Here is a 17,114-nt window from a genome sequence, read left to right as displayed (position 1 = left end):
CAGTTTCTGCTCTGATGTCTCACCATGTCATATCAAGAAGTCCTTCACAGTCTGCCTATTTAAAATAGTAACATCCTTGGACCCCTTGGTGGCTCAGTCGGTTGAACGTCCGATTCTTGATTTCAGCTCAGGTTATGATCTCAGGGTTGTGAGATCAAGCCCCACGCGTCGAGCACCTAGCTGGTGCCCTCTCTCTAAAATAAATAAATAAATATTTAAAAATAGTAACATCCTCCATTGCCTTGCTTTGCAGTAGGCCCCCCCTTACCCACAAAGGATACATTCTAGTTCCCTCAGTAAATACCCAAAACTACAGTTCCCTCAGTAAATACCCAAAACTACTCTGTATATACCATGTTTTTCTTATGTATATATATTTATGATAAAATTTGATTTATGAATTAGGTATAGTAAGAAATTAGCAGCAATAAAGAATAATAAAAACAATTATAACAATATACTATAATAAAAGTTATACAAATGTGGTCTTTCTCAAAATATTTTTTACTGTATTGTATTCACCTTTCTTATGATGATGTGGGCTGATAAAATGCCTACGTGCTAAGGTGAAGTGAGGGGAGTGACATAGACATTATGTTGTAGTGTTCGGCTGCTCTTGACCTTCTGAAGATGTGTCAGGAAGATCTTCTACTATTGGACCACAGCTGACCACTGGTAAATGAAACTACAGAAAGCAAAAGCAAAACCATGGATAAGGAGGGGACTATTGTATTTCGCCACCCTTCTGTATTTAGACAACTTTATTGAAGTGTTATTGATGTGCCAGAAAATGCACATATTAAAAGTGTACTATTTGATATTTTTTGATGGGTCAGTCTTTTCAGTTTTACCTATTTCTAACAACGATGTATAATGATAGGTCATTAAGCTTTTCATTTTTACGTCCCAAAGGACAGGTGATAGTGACTTATCATGTACTTCTTTTCCATCTGTATAACTTTTCTGAAATGTCTGATCAAATCTTTTGCTTATTTTAAAATTCAGTTCCTTATTTTCTTGCTGTTGAGTATTGAGAGGTCTTTCTATATTGTACATACAGGTCATTTATCAGGTATATAGTGTGCAAATATTTTTATCCAATATATAGCTTCTCTTTTCATTCTTTCAGCATTTTCTTTTGAAGAGAGGAACTTTAAAATTTTTATGAAGTCCTATTTATCAACTTTTTCTTTTGTAGATCATGCTTTTGATATTATATGTAGGAAATCTTTACCTAATTCAGAGTCACAAAGATTTTCTCCTCATTCTTTATTTTAGAAGCATTATATTTTTAACTTTACATTTAAATCTATAATCATTTTAAGTTAATTTTTGTAGGAAGCATAAATTGGAGTTTGTATTTTTGTTTTCAAATGGATAGCTGATTTTCTGAGCACCATTTGTTGAAAAGACTGTCCTTTCTCTACTGAATTGCCTTTGAACCTTTGCTGAAAATCATAAATATGTCCGTTTCTGGATTGATCTATTTATTAGTCTTTATGTCAATACCTCTTTATTACTATAGTTTTATAGTAAGTTGTGAAATTAGGTGTTGTTAGTTTTCCAACTTTGTTCTTTTTCAGAGTTGTTTAGGCATATTTTTTTTTAAGATTTTTTTTGTTGTTATTTGAACAGAGAACACAAGTAGGCAGAGGGGTAGGCAGAGAGAGAGAGAGGAGGAGCAGGTTCCCTGCTGAGCAGAGACCCCGATGCGGGGCTCGATCCCAGGATCCTGGGATCATGACCTTAGCCAAAGGCAGAGGCTTTAACCCACTGGGCCACCCAGGTGCCCCACTACTGTAAATTAATTTCAATTTATAGTTGTTAATTGCTATATATAAAAGTGTACTTATTTTTATTTTTTAAAAGATTTTATTTATTTGAGAGAGAATGAGAGAGAGTGAGCATGAGAGGGGGAAGTTCAGAGGGAGAAGCAGACCTCCTGCTGAGCAGGGAACCTGATCTGGACTCGATCCCAGGACCCTGGGATCATGACCGGAGCCTAAGGCAGACACTTAACTCACTGAGCCACCTAGGCATCCTTTTTGAAGGAGCCTTCTTCAGTTTTCTTGAAGGATTTGTGTAAAGTTGTTATTATTCCTTTTAAAATGTTTGGTACTATTTATCAGTGAAGCTATTTGAGCCTGGATTTTCTTTGCAGGAAGGTCTTGTTTTTGTTTTTTTTTTTTTTTTTATTTTTATTTTTTATATTTTTATTTTTTATAAACATATAATATATTTTTTATTTTTTATAAAATAAATAATTTTTTATAAAATATTATATTTTTTATTTTTTATAAACATATATTTTTATCCCCAGGGGTACAGGTCTGTGAATCTGTAGGAAGATTTTTAATTACAAATTTATTTTCTTTATTAGACATAGGCATATTCAGGTTATCTGTTTTTTCTTGAGGAGATATTTGTATTTTTTAAAGATTTATTTATTTGAATGAGAGATACAGAGAGAGCACAAAAGGCAGAGTGGCAGGGAGAGGGAGAAGCAGGCTCCCCAATGAGCAGGGAGGCTGATGTGGGGCTCAATCCCAGGACCCTGGGATCATGACCTGAGCTGAAGGCAGCTGCTTAATCGACTGAGCCACCAGGTGCCCCTGTATTTTTTTTTTTTTAAGATTTTATTTATTTATTTATTTGAGAGAAAGAGAGAAAGAGAAAGAGCATGAGAGGTAGAAGGTCAGAGGAAGAAGCAGACTCCCTGCTGAGCAGGGAGCCCAATGTGATACTTGATTCAGGGACTCTGGGATCATGACCTGAGCTGAAGGCAGTTGCTTAACCAACTGAGCCACTGAGGTGCCTGAGATATTTGTATTTATTAAGGGATTTATCCATTTCATTTGTTGTGTTGAATGATTCCCTTTTTATCCTTTTTAGTATCTCTAGTATCAATAGTGATCTCTCTTCCATTTCTGATATTGGTAATGTGTATCCACTCTCTCTTTTTTTTTTCCTCCCAAGTAATTTGGCTGCCTGTTTTATGTACTTCCATTGGTCTTCTCAGAGAGTCAGCTTTTTTTTTTTTTTATAGATTTCCCCCCTCCCCCTGCCCCACCTCTGTTTGTTTTTCTTTTTTTCCTTGATTTCTGCCCTCTTCATTATTATTTCTTTTCTCCTGCTTGCTTTGGGTTTCATTTGTTCTTCTTTTCCGATTTCCTAAGGGTAATAGCTGAATTCCCATTCATAAAAGAACCACCCTCCTTCGTAATTTAGGTGTTGATTGCTGTAAGTTCCCCTCTATGTACTTCTTTTAACTGTTTAGTGCACAGATTTTTTTTTAAATTTATTTATTTATTTATTTATTTGACAGAGAGAGAGAGAGAGAGAGATCACAAGTAGGCAGAGAGGCAGGCAGAGAGAGAGGAAGGGAAGCAGTCTCCCTGCTGAGCAGAGAGCCCGATGTGGGACTCGATCCCAGGACCCTGAGATCATGACCTGAGCCGAAGGCAGCGGCTTAACCCACTGAGCTACCCAGGCGCCCTGCACAGATTTTTTTATGTTGTATTTTTATTAACAGTCAGTTGAAAATATTTTCTGATTTTGCTTTTGATTTCTTCTTTGATCCAAGTGTTATTTAGAAGTATATGATTTAGTTTTTAAATATTAGGAGATTTTCCAGATATTTTGCTCTCACTGATTTCTCATTTAATTCCATCATCATAATTCTATCAACATACGTTTATTGAGACTTATTACTTTATGGCCCACAATATGGTCTGTGAGGATGTTCTGTAAACGTTAGATCAAGTTGGTTGATAGTGTTCAAGTCTCCTATATCTTAGCTGATTTTCTTTCTGCTCTATTAGTTATTTAAAAAAACACATTAGATCTCTGGCTATAATTGTGTGTTTGTCTATTTTTCCTTGCAGTTCTGTCCATTTTTGCTTCATGAATCTTAGTGCTACCTTTTTAAGGTTTTTACATTTTTAGGAATTTTATGTCTTAATTTATTCCTTTACTATTATGAAATAACTTCCTTTTCCATGATAATATTCTTTGCTCTGCGATCCTTTTGGTGTTAATATAGCCACACCAACTTTCTTTGGATTATTGATAGAACTACATATCTTTTTTTACCCTTTTATTACTAGTTTTTTTTAAGATTTTAGTTTTAAGTAATCTGCATCCAACGTGGGGCTCATATGTACAACCCCAAAATCAAGAGTTTCAACTTGATTACCAACTGAGCCAGGCAGGTACCCCTTATCCCTTTATTTTTAACATATTGGTGTTTTCTTATGTTTAAATTGTATTTCATGAAGGCAGCATTTGTGAAGTCTTGCTTTTTTATCCAGTATGACAATCTGCCTTTTAATGGAGGGGCTTTGAACATTATGTTTTTTTATGTGATTGTGGATTAGACTGAATCTATCATCTTGATTTTTACCCCTTTTTTGTACGTTATTTTCTTTTTCTGTCTTATTTTGAACTTTTCTCCTCCTTAAAAAAAACTACATTTACTGATAAAATTCACATGCCATTCAATTAACTCAGCCATTTTAGAGTATACCATTCATTGGGATTTTTTTTTTTTAAGTTTGTTCATTTTTCTCTAAACATCCAGCCCTAGGAAACAAGTAGTTTACTTTCAGTCTGTATAGATTTTCTTACTCTGGATATTTGAGATACATGGAGTTGTGCCATAGGTGGTATTTTGTGATTGGCTTCTTTCACTCAGTGTGATGTTTTCAAGGTTCACCCATTTTGTAGCATATTTTAGGTAATAATATACCACCTATGTGTAGTGTAAAGCCTTTCAATAGTTTACTTCCATTTTGTCTCAACTTTTGTGCTATTATTGTAATTTTGTTTGTACATGTTATAAACTATTGCATATGGAATTTATTTTGTTTTTTAAAAAAGCAGTTATCCTTTAAAGATACTTAAATAATAAGAAAAAATCTTATATATTTACTATTTCTGGTACTCTTGATGCCTATGGTAGATTCATAGTTCCATCTGGTATCATTTTCCTTTGTGTGAAGGAAAGGAAATTGTTTCTAATATTTATTGTAACACAGGCCTTCAGTTCATGTATGTTTGAGATAGTGTTTATTTCTCTTCCATTATTAAAAAATATTTATTCTTGGTATAGAATTCTCTTTTTGTTTATTTGTTTTGTTTTTGTTTTGTTTTGTATTTTTACTTTCAACACTTTAAAAAATGTGGCTCCACTGTCTTCTTGCTTATATTGTTTCCAAGGAGACATCTGCTGTTACTCTTCTCTTTCTTTTCTGGTAGTTGGTATTTCTTTTTTTGGCTGTTTTTTTTTGAGATTTTTTCCCTTTGTGAAATTGTTTGGCTGTTTTTTCTGCATAGGGTTCACATATCTTTTTGGATTTCTGGCTTTATGGTTTTCATCAAATTTGGAAAAATTCTGACAAAGTATTTTTCCTTTTCTTATCCCTATATCCCTTTCTTTCCAGTTACATGATTAGTTAACTCTAATTACATTTATATTTGACTCCTTAAACTTGCATCATAGTTCACTGATACTTTGTTTTTTATTTTCCTTTTTTGTTGTTGTTTTATTTTGAGTAGTTTCTTCTGCTGTGTCTTAAAGTTCACTAATGTTTTCTTGTTCATTGTTTTATCTGCTTTTGATCCATTCCCAGGTATTTTTCATTTCTAGAATTTCATTTTGGGGTTTTTTCCTAGAATTTCAATTTGGGTCTTCCATGTCTCTGCCTAAATTTTTGAATATGTGTAATGCAGGTATGATAACTATTTTAATATCCTTTTCTGATAATTCTTAACATCTGGATCAGTTTTGATTGATTTTTTTTTTCTTTTCATTATGGGCCATTTTTCTCATTCTTTGTATGCATGATGTTTGATTATATGCCAGATATTATGAATGCCACTTTTACTTTGTTGGGCGGTGGATACATATGTATTCTTAGAAATATTCTTGAGCTTTGTTTTGGAATGCAGTTAAGTAATGTAGACATATCTTGATCTTCTGGGGATTGCTTTTAAGGTTTTTAGGCAGGACCAAAGCAGTGTTTAGTCCTCTGCTAAGTATTCCTGCTAAGTAACTTCGAGTACTCAACCCAATGCCCTTGAATTGTGAGATTTTTCACTCTGACTGGTAGGAATGTGCACTATTTCTGTTTCTTTAAGAGTGCCAAGTATTGCTTCTTCTAATTCTTTTGGTTGTTTCTACTTGCATTTGCATATCAGTACTACACTGAGTATTCAAGAGAGTTCCTTTGCAGAGCTGTACAGTTCTCTTTCTATGCATTTCTCTCCTTTCTAGTACTCTGTCCTGTGAACTCTAGCCCCTGTTTTCTCTCCAGACTTTAAGCTTTTTGTCTTTAATTCAGATGCAGGCTTAGTTCCACTCCACACACTGCAGTGTAGAGACTTCTTGGTACAGTAAAATGTATAACCAGAGGGCTCACTTCATTTGTTTCATTTCTCAAATTGCTGTTCTTCATTACCTTGTGTCCTGAATGCGAACATTTCATATGTTTTGAGTGGTTTTGGGGCAAATCCATCTTGACTGGAAAGCATGTTTTAATTTTTTTTAGATAGGCTTTATTGTTTTGAGCAGTTTTAGGTTCAGAACAAAATAGAGCACTAAGTACAGAGAGTTTTCATATAAATCCTACCCATAAATATTTATAGCCTCTCCTGCTATCAGGATCCCAGAGTGGTCCGTTTGTCATAATCAGTGAACTCAGACTGAAGAGATCATTATCACCCCAAGTCTATAGCGTCCATTAGGGTTCACTCTTGGTGTCGTACATTTTGACAAATGTATAATGACATGTATTGACCATTATAGTATCATATAGAATTGTTTCATTGCCCTAAAAATCCTCTGTGCTCCTCTATTTATCTCTCTCTCCCCCCTAACCCCTGGCAAACAATGATCTTTTTACTGTCTTCATATTTTTGCCTTTTCTGAAATGTCGTATACTTGGAATCATGTAGTACGTAGCCTTTTCATTTCACTGGCATTTCACTTAGTAATATGCATTTAAGTCCTTCTCATGGCTTGATAGCATATTTCTTTTTAGTGCTGAGTAATACTCCATTGTCTGGATGTACTGAAGTCTGTTTTTCCATTCGTTTTTTGAAAGATATCTTGGTTGCTTCCAAATTTTGGCAATTATGAATAAAACTGCTATAAACTTCCATGTGCAGGTTTTTGTGTGGGCATAAATTTTCAACTCATTTGGATAAAAACCAAGGAGCACGCTTGCTGGATTATATGGTAAGAGTCTATTTAGTTTTGTGAGAATCTGCCAAACTGTCTTCCATAGTGGCTGTCGCATTTTGCATTCTCAGCAACAATCTCATTCTACATCCTTGCCAGCATTTGGTGTGGTTAGTGTTCAGAATCTTGGCGATTCTAATCTTGGTAGTGGTATCTAATTGTTTTAATTTGCATTTCCCTAATAACATGATGTGGACATCTTTTCATACACTTACTTGACATCTTTATATCTTTAGTGAGATGTCAGTTCAGATCTTGGCCCATATTTTAATTGGGTTGTTTGTTTTCTTATTGTTGGATTTTTAGAGTTTTTTGTATATTTTGTATAATAGTCCTTATCAGATGTGCCTTTTGTAAATATTGTATTGTCTTCATGGCTTGTTTTCTCATTCCTTTGACATCGTCTTCTGCAGAGTACAAAAGTTTACTTTTAATGAAGTCCATCTTATCAGTTATTTCTTTCATGGATTATGCCTTTGGAATTGTATCTAAAAAGTCATTACCAAATTCAAATTACCTAGTTTTCTTCTGTGTTATCGTCTACGAGTTTTATTCTTGTGTATTTTCCATTTAGGTCTGTGGTCCAGTTTGAGTTAATTCTGTGAAGGGTTGAGGATCTCTGTCTTGTTTTCACTTTTTTGCCTGTGGATATCCAGTTGTTCTAGCACCATTTGTTGAAAAGACTCTTTGCTCCATTGCATTACCTTTGCTTCTTTGTCAAAGATCAGTTTATTACAGTTATGTGGCTTTATTTCTGGGCTCTCTTTAATGTTCTATTGATCTATTTTTCTGTTCTTTCACCAGTACCAACCACGCTGTCTTGATTGCTGTAGCTTTATAGTAAGTCTTAAAGTCAGAACTATCAGTCCTCTGGCTTTGTTCTTCTTCAATATTGTGTGGCTATCCTGGGTCTTCTACCTCTTGCTGTAAATGTTAGAATCAATCTGTCAGTGACCACAAATAACTTGTTGAGATTTTGATTGGGATTGTGTTGAATCTTTAAATTACATAAGGAAAAATTGACATTTTAACAATATTGATTTTCTTATCCATGAACATGTAACATTTCTCCATTTATTTAGTTTATAAAAATTTTTTATCAGTTTTTTAGTTTGACTCATGTACATTTTATACATATTTTGTTAGATTTATACCCAATTTTCATTTTTGTGTTAGTATAAATGGTAGTGTTTTTAATTTCAAATTCCAGTTGTTCATTGCGGGCATACAGGTAGGTGATTGACTTTTGTATGTTAACTTGTATCCTGTAACTTTGCTTATCAGTTTCAAAGATTTTTTTGTTGTTGTTGAATCTTTGGGGTTTTCTACCTAGATAATCCTATCATCTGCATGTTTCTTTTTCTTACTGCATAAGCTAGGAATTCTAGTACAGTGTTTGTAAAGGGGTGGTAAGAAGGGGACATCCTTGCCTGTTACTCATTTTAGAGGAAAAGTTTCATTAGTTATGTTAAATGCTTAAATATTTCAGTGTAGCATTTATCTCCATGTAATAGATTATGTATTATTTATTGTCATACTCTCTTCCCCTAGAATGTCAGTCCTTTAAAGACATCACCACTTCTGTTTTCTTACCACTGTTGAGTTTCCATCACCTAGTAGAACATAGCAATTAGCAGTAAATATTGATCAGAAAATAAAGTATAAATAAGTGAATAAATAAAGGCCTTTACTTCCTAAAATTTGAATGGTGCTCATAAGAATACTGAAAGAAATCCCTAAAAAGTATTGTGACAGAATAATTTTAAGACTTTTGTATGATTGGATAAATGAAAGAAAGAAATTGAAAGATGATTGGTATTGCTCAGGTTCCTAGGCTAGGGATGACTCTTTATTCTGTACACACTCCTTCGACAATCTCATTTACTCACATGGTCTCAGTTTATGGTGATGTTGACTCCCAGATCTCTATATGAAGTCTGACTCTCGCTTCTCAAAATTAGATACCTACTGGACATCTCCACTTAGATGTCTTGGTTCAGCATAACCAAAACAAATTCACAATTTTTCTACCCAAACTTCCTCCTCCTTTCTGTTTTCTCTGTCCAAGAGAAGTATTATCATCAAGTAGAATGCCAAATGCCGCTTTAGATTTCTAGGTTTTCTCCCTCCATTTAACACACGACAGAATCTGTTAACCCTTTTTCCTAACATGTTTTTAAATCCATCCAGTTCTCTGAAATCACTGTCTTACCTTTATTGAGACCATCAACATCTTCTAGGTTCATCACAGCAGGATCCTTCTACGCTGTCTTGCTTCCTTTCTCATTCATTCTTTACACCCTAGTCAGAGGAATTTTGTAATTTAAAAAAAAAAAAAATTGAAGCAAACAGACATAGAGAAGCTGAGGTTTTAGAGAGTCGGAGTGATTTGCCCAAGATGATAGAGCCAAGAAGTGGAGTTGGCTGGCAAATTCTGAGCAACTAGAGCCTGTAGTGACTGACTAGAACATACTTTCTCAAGCTGCCTCCAGTAATATCAGTGAGTACTTGAGTATTATAGAGCATTTTCAGGTGTTCTTCTTTTTGAGGCAGAGATTATAATTACTCTTATTTGTTAGATGAGAAAATCAAGAAAGGAAGGATAAGTAACTTTCTCAAGGATAAGAAGCTGTTAAGTGGTAGAGTTAATGCTAGAAGTTGGTTTCTGGCTCCCAAACCCATACTTTTAATTCTGGAATTTGCTAATGGTTACAGATATACAGTACACTTTTTTGGGCTTGAGATTTGATTGGGTTGCAGTACTGTGATCAAGTCTGGGTCAGCTTTTTTTAATTCTCATCTCAATCTCATCTTGTATAAAATGGAGATGGTATTTACTATATAGGTTGTAGATGGGCACAAAACATTTATTAGTGTCTGACACATGGTAAGGTCTTAGTTATTGAGATACAGAGATTGCTATATTGCTATGTATTGAGATTGCTATTATTATTAGCCACACTTCTTTCTGTTACGTCAGGCTCTGTGTTACCAAGTAATAGCATCTGCTTCTCATTATTGTATATTCCTTTTTATTGTCCACTTAAGTGTCCTATACCTGTTTTTCCAACATGCCTTTACTTTAGCTATTCCTTTATTTGAAGCGCCTCATTTTCTTTTTTCTGCTATTCAGAGTTTTACTGTTTTCTTAAGGTTTCCACCCTCTCTCAAATATTTTTCTAATTATTTTAGTTGTGTTTATCTTTTCATTTCTGAACTCTTGTAGAACTGCTGTAATTGTACTTTATTTATTTCTAAGTTTGACCTTCCCTGTTTTTCAAATTTATTATAGTGATGAGCATGTATTTGCTCCGTAAATGGTTATAATTGCTTGAATATAGTATTTGGCAGACATTATCTAAGAAGTCTTATGTGTGAGTGCTGGGCACTCTTCAGTACTTGGGGCCTCAGGATGGATAAGCCCTAGTGCCTACCTTCCCTACCCTCAAGTAATTCATAATATAGTAGATAAATTATAGCTTATATTTATATAGCACAGCAGTTCTTAACTTCTCTTCTGTTTTCACATCATTCATAATATGTGCAAGTCACTTTCATCATTAATATCACATTATACACATTTACTAGGGGAGCATTTCCCTCCAGCATTGAGGCTTACTTATTTATAATATTTAAAAATTTTTAAAAGTCCTTCCTCATGTCCTCTCTTATTTAAGTGTCCTAACAAATAGATGAGGTAGGAATTAATGTAGCCGTGAATGGAAAGAAAATTGAGATCTAGAGATGGAGACATCAGAGTCACACCTTTTAAGTGTGAAAAAAATGAGTCTCAAGGATCTTTTTTAGACTCAGTTGGAAAGATAACAGTTGAGTTGGGACTTAGATTACCTAAATACTGAAGCTGAGTTTTAGCAATTGAGTAAGAAGTTCCTGATGCTAAGTATTGACTTATATTTCTTATTTTAAACTTTGTTTTATAGCAGTCTGTACACAAATACAAAAAAGAGGAGTATCATGGATCGTCGTGTATCTTATCAACCAACTTCAACAATTATCAACAGTTTGCTAATGCTGTTTTATATACCCCAAGCTACTTTTTTTAAGAGAATTTTAAAGCAAATTCTAGATTTGATACTCTACCCATAAATATTTCAAGATGAGCACTGACTTTAAATTTTGTTGAATTTACCTATGGAAAGTACATTAATATTTTTTAAATGCCTTAATTCTCTTTATAATTTATTATTCAATTAGATATATAGTGGTGTTTAATAGATTTTCAAAAATATATATTTATTTGGATGGAAATGTAAAGTTTTAGGGTGTTATTTCTTAAGGCTTAGAAGTAGTTCAATTCTAGAATACTTTCTTGATATAAAATGATTAATATGACTTGGAGGGGGAAATTTTATCCAAAAGAAACAGTTAGCTGATTATGTGCTTCCTGTGAATACTGTTTTTTGAAAATAGGTGCTTTTAGGAACATCTTTTTTAAACACATCTAAGAAATCTTTCTTAAATATGTATTTTCTAGTAGGCTTTTCTTCTGCCATTCTTTTTCTTTTTCAGAGGAAGAGCTATTTCTTCTCTTCTCCAAAATCTAACCCTAACAGCTGTATACTAGACATTATTTACCTCCCTTGTAGAATTTCTGCTACTTCATTTATCTGTACTCTCTTTGTCTTTTCCATCCTGCGGGCCCACAGGCCTTCAAGTCTATCTTATTAAAAGCAACAAAAACAAAACAAACTTCTCTTGATTTTATGTACCAGCTGCCTGTCTGAATGCCTTTGCTGACACTTTGTTGGCCTCAGGGAAAAGCCCAGCTCCTTTAGTATGGATGGAAGGTTCTTTTCCCTTTATCTTCCAGGCATCTTTCCATCCTTGCTACTGATTTCAAATACTATTGATGTTAATTTGTAATAGCAATTAATAATAAGCTAAACAGTCACAAAGTTGTTACACTATCTCTTAATTAATACACAGTACATACCACAGCAGGATTTAGAACCAGAACTCACTCATTCTTGCTCAATTCATTCAATAAAATTTACCAAACACTTAAATTCCTACTTTGTGAAAGATACTATTCTAGTTTCAAAGATTCTGAAATCCATTTGCATTGAATGTAATATCAGAAGAAGTTACAGAGTTACTATGTACTTAAATATGTAACAGTTTTGTTTGTTGTCAGTGAAGTCACTTTTGTGGTATGCCAGTGCTAAGATTTAAGAAAATTTTCTGTGCCTAGCTATTATGGTCAAACTATGCTCAAACCATTATCTAATTATATTTTTAAATTTATCTTTTAGGGACAGTATGGAAATTACCAGCAGTGAAAAAGTACTCACATTCCAATAGCCAGTATCTATTAGCAGCCATATTGTCACCTCAGCACTGTGGACACCTCTGTGTGAAGAGATTCTTCCATTCCATCTAGTTTTTGGAAAAACCTTGTGGATAAGTGGCTGTTTCCTCAGTAAGCAGCCTTTGTGGCTTAGTTGTAAAGGCTTTAGTAGCTAAAAAATACTCTTGATTTCACATTTCTACTCTAGATGGCAACATTGGACAGAAAATACAATGACATAACCAATTTGCAATGATTTGGGAACTGTGTTTCAAATGGACTGTTACAGACTGAAAGGTGTGAACAGCTTTGTATGTTTATGAAGGTTAAGGGAATTTAATACTTTTCCACAGATTCTTTTGTAAGGGGAAGAGGGAAATGTACACTTTTTACAGCAGCAATATTTTGTATATTATGTTTATTTCATGTGGTGAATATGCAAGGCGGTACACTACGCATTGGACAGAATCCGAAATCCTCTGTTAAAATGTGGATTGGAGCATGGTGGATGCTTGATTGTGTTGGTCTCAAAATGGTGTACTATAAAAGATAAAGGTGAGGGAGAAGACAAAGCACACCATATGTCCACTGTTATGTTCTTTAGAGGAAATTCAGATCCCTTTTATCTGTTAGATAATCAAGGGCACTGTGATAGTTTTGAGTAAAAAGACATTTTTTTAAAAGCTTTCCAGTTTTGTGGATTAAAACCTTTTTATAAAGATCATTTATAATACAGTTTTAAAATGTGAGGCAATAAGAATTATTTCATGTGGGATCTGAAGAATCTTGGTAGCAGTTTCATGTAAATGAAGTGGTAATTCTCTCCAAAAATAGCAATAACTGAAAATGGAAGTGTTAATTTTACTTTGAGTAATCAGGGAACTTAGTAAGTAATATCAAAGCATTTTTAAAATAATATCAGAGAGGAGTCAACATTGATCTAGTAATTTTATTTTTTAACATTAGAAGGGCAGTTGGTTTATATAATAGAATAGTTCAGGAGACTTTACAAACCTTTATTTCAACTTCCTTCCCTGGAAATAATAACATTTATAAAAGGACACTCTTAAATTTTGCCCTTTTTATTTTGGTTAACGTAACACAAAGAGATGTTTAGGAAAATGCTTATTGATGAGGTTTATTCTGGTCTATATTAAAAGCATAGAGGTTGCATTCTAGATCACTTTGTTCATTAGCGTGGCATATTTAATCATATTTGAGACTGTCCTGTGCCTGATTATTTTAGCTAAATTCAGGGATATTGCATTGGGCAGGAAATCATGCATTGAAAAGTTTATAACCACAATTATTTAAGCATAATCTGAAAACATCTAGCCCAAAGGTAAGTTGCTATTTTCATCACAGTTGCCTATGCCCAGGGAATAAGATGTATTCTTTATAATTGAATTGGTTTTTCCCACTTCTAACTGGAAACAAAACAGAAGGGGTGCCATAAATTTGAATACGTAAAATGTACTGTTCTCAACATACTGTAATCAAAAGGAGGAATTTTAATGTGTTTCTGTGTGTGTATGAGAGAGTGTGTGTGTGTTTTAAGGTCTGAATAGAGTTTTTTTGAACTTGGTCAGTAGAAAATGGACATCAAGTTTGAACAGATAAAGCATGGACAGCCTTATTGTGATTGAAAATGCTTATAGGTTCTGTGCCAATTTTCCACCACTGTGTACTTTGTTGCTATTTAAAACTGTATCAACTCTAACGGAAGAATAAATTATTTGTGATTTTAATTTTCTCATTTGTTTCTTTAAATTAGATCTCTTTGACTCTCTTGTTTTGTCTGGAGACTTAGCTGTGGGTTTTTTATATAAGTTAGTCTGGTATAAGCAGACTATATTTGTATTCTAGGACTTTATCAAAATTCTCTTGCCATGCCCAAGTTAATTAGAATTAACTGTTCAGTAATCAGCATGTTGTGTGGGCTGTTTGTTATAGAATTCTTTCTCTGAAAATGAAGTCCATGAGGCTATAATCAAGATGACTGAATTAGATAAATGAGTTGAGGAGACAAAATTGTACTGAACCCAACCTGGTGTAGATATGTTATCTCATTTGAAATAAGCTCAACTGACATTAAGAAATAATTTGTCTTGCCAACCCATCTTCTGTTGTCTTATTCTCCTTTTAATGGAAACTAAAATTGCAATTTTAATAAGCAGAATTTCCTCCAGGACTTTCTTCCTAGAGACTAGTGCATTTGCAAGGTTTAATTGTTTTATAACAGTCCTATTTCGTAAAAGTTTTTAATTGGTGGTGACAAAAATTACCTTACTCCTTTGATACCTAGTAAGAAGACTGACTATACCGGGAGCTTTCTACCAAATTTGACATCCCTGCATAGAATGTATTTCCCAAAACTGAAGTTATTATTTTATCAAAATGTATTATAATGAAGAAATATCATGCCATCCTATAAAATTCTGGAAACAAAAGGTTACTAAAAAATGAGTCTGGTAATTATTGATCAACATTTTGAAATACTTAACTGTACTAGTGTAGTTGTTTAGGAATATATTAGCATTATTCTGTAGAACTGCGGTGGCACATTGTTTTTGGCACATGTTTTTTGTTTTTAATTTTTTTAGTGGAATACTCTAACAGAAGCCAAAGTAACAAGGATATTACAGTGGGCCCCATGGACAATTAACCTAACTTGGGTAACTAGTTCACTTAGAAGCCATGGCTAATCTTTTTTTTTTTTTTTTTTTTCCATGGCTAATCTTGTGTTATCTATACACCAACCCACAAATGGAAGCAAACACTACATCCTTGAATTATTTCACTGAGTACCTCTAAGTACATTTGACCCTTGAATAATATGGGTTTTAACTGCATGGGTCCCCTTACATGTGGATTTTTTTTGATAAATGTAGTACTGAGTTATAAATTGAATTTTTTCTTCTTTATGATTTTCTTAACAGTTTCTTTTCTCTAGCTTACTTTATTGTAAACTACAGTATATAATACATATACAAAATACGATCAACTGTTTATGTTATTGGTAAGGCTTCTGGTCAGCAGGAGGCCATTAGTAGCTATGTTTTTGGTGAATAAAAAGTTATACGTGGATTTTCGACTGTGGTAGCCAGTTGGTGCCCCTAACTCCTTTGTTTTTCAAGGGAGTTAACTATACTATTTTAAAAACACTTTGGTACCAGGACTCTTCCTGCTCTTGAAATTTTGTAATTTCAGTATTCCTGATTAGAAACCATCTCAAAATTTGTATGAGTAAACCACTGCTCTTTCTTTTACTTAAAAAAGTAATTTGTGTTAAATAATTAAGACAGTAGCAAAAACAGATTACATGAAAAGTGAACATGCTCCATAATTTCATCTCTTAGTTAATGGTTGTTAAAAGGTTTGATACATTCCTTCCAACTTGATTTTAAACACATAAGCCATTTCAACAAAAATGGAATTATATACTAGCCATACTATTTTGTAACTTCCTTTTTTTTTTTTAATGTTAGAAATATCTTGAATGCTCCCTATTCTGTGTTGTTCTTAATTTTTTTTATATTGGGAAAACAAAGCTTTCATAAGCGATCTGTCAAAGGTTTGTTTTTTTTGTTTTTAATTTTTGTTTTTGTTTTTGGTATGCTTGTTGAGATATTTCTATTTGGTAAAATTTGATTAGGTGTAAAGCTATGTACATTTTAAAAAATATCCTCCTAAGAAAATAAATCCTGGCCAGCACCAGAATATTAGCCTTGTTAATTTTTACAGTTGTATTAGGCTTTAAAAAGTGCTATTTTAGGATTAAATTTTAATTACATTTGATTTATTTGTGATTGTGAACATCTTTTCAAATGCTTAACGACACTTCACTAGTTTTAGATGCAAAATGCCTCTTTAATGTCCTTTGTTCATTTTTCTTTTGGGATGTTTACTGTGTAAGAGAGGAAATAATATAAATACATATGTACTAATATATATAATTATATATAGTTCTCTATGCAAATATTAATCTTGTGTTTTCTGTATGTTGCACATCTCCTCAGTCTGTTCATTATTTATTAACTTAGATTATGATGTCTTTTACTGTATTGAAGTTTTAAGATTTCACATAATCAATTTCATAGCTTCTTGCAACCTCCCTGACTTGGGAATTTATTTTAAAAAATTTCCTTTTTTGCTTCCATTTTTCTAAAATTTGATTGTACCTGGTAAGGTTTAGAGCAATAACTTTTTTCCTATGTGGATAACTGGTTGTTTCAATATTACTTATTGAATAAACCAACTACTTTGAGATGTCACCATATTCTGTTTATTTAAAACACTAATTATAATTAAGACATGTTTGATTTGGGGCGCCTGGGTGGCTCAGTGGTTAAGCCGCTGCCTTCGGCTCGGGTCATGATCTCAGGGTCCTGGGATCGAGTCCCGCATCGGGCTCTCTGCTCAGCAGGGAGCCTGCTTCCTCTCTCTCTCTCTGCCTGCCTCTCTACCTACTTGTGATTTCTCTCTGTCAAATAAATAAATAAAGTCTTTAAAAAAAAGAAAAAAAAAAAAAAAAAAAAAAAAAAAGACATGTTTGATTTAATGGCA

The 17,114-nt window shown here is 33.4% G+C and overlaps 1 protein-coding gene across 5 annotated transcripts in view; it reads left to right on the top strand.

The window, feature by feature from the left end:
* The window catches only part of SS18 (SS18 subunit of BAF chromatin remodeling complex), a 96,238-nt gene extending 81,942 nt beyond the window's left edge, over positions 1-14,296 (top strand). For 4 of the 5 annotated variants that reach the window (XM_045065469.1, XM_045065470.1, XM_004742861.3 and 1 more), the window contains one exon: positions 12,514-14,296. In XM_045065469.1, the coding sequence (XP_044921404.1) occupies positions 12,514-12,540 (27 nt within the window). In that variant the 3' untranslated portion in view covers positions 12,541-14,296. Of the gene's footprint in view, positions 1-7,167; positions 7,238-12,513 lie in introns of all 5 variants that reach the window. The other variant, XR_001177920.2, reaches the window with a different exon arrangement.
* The last annotated feature ends 2,818 nt before the right edge of the window (positions 14,297-17,114 follow it).

This window comes from Mustela putorius, unplaced genomic scaffold (assembly GCF_011764305.1).
Source record: "Mustela putorius furo isolate JIRA1106 unplaced genomic scaffold, ASM1176430v1.1 tig00003858_pilon_pilon_pilon, whole genome shotgun sequence".
Lineage (NCBI taxonomy): Eukaryota > Metazoa > Chordata > Mammalia > Carnivora > Mustelidae > Mustela > Mustela putorius.
Note: the sequence above shows the minus strand (reverse complement) of the source record. Positions and strands in the feature narration are given on the sequence as shown.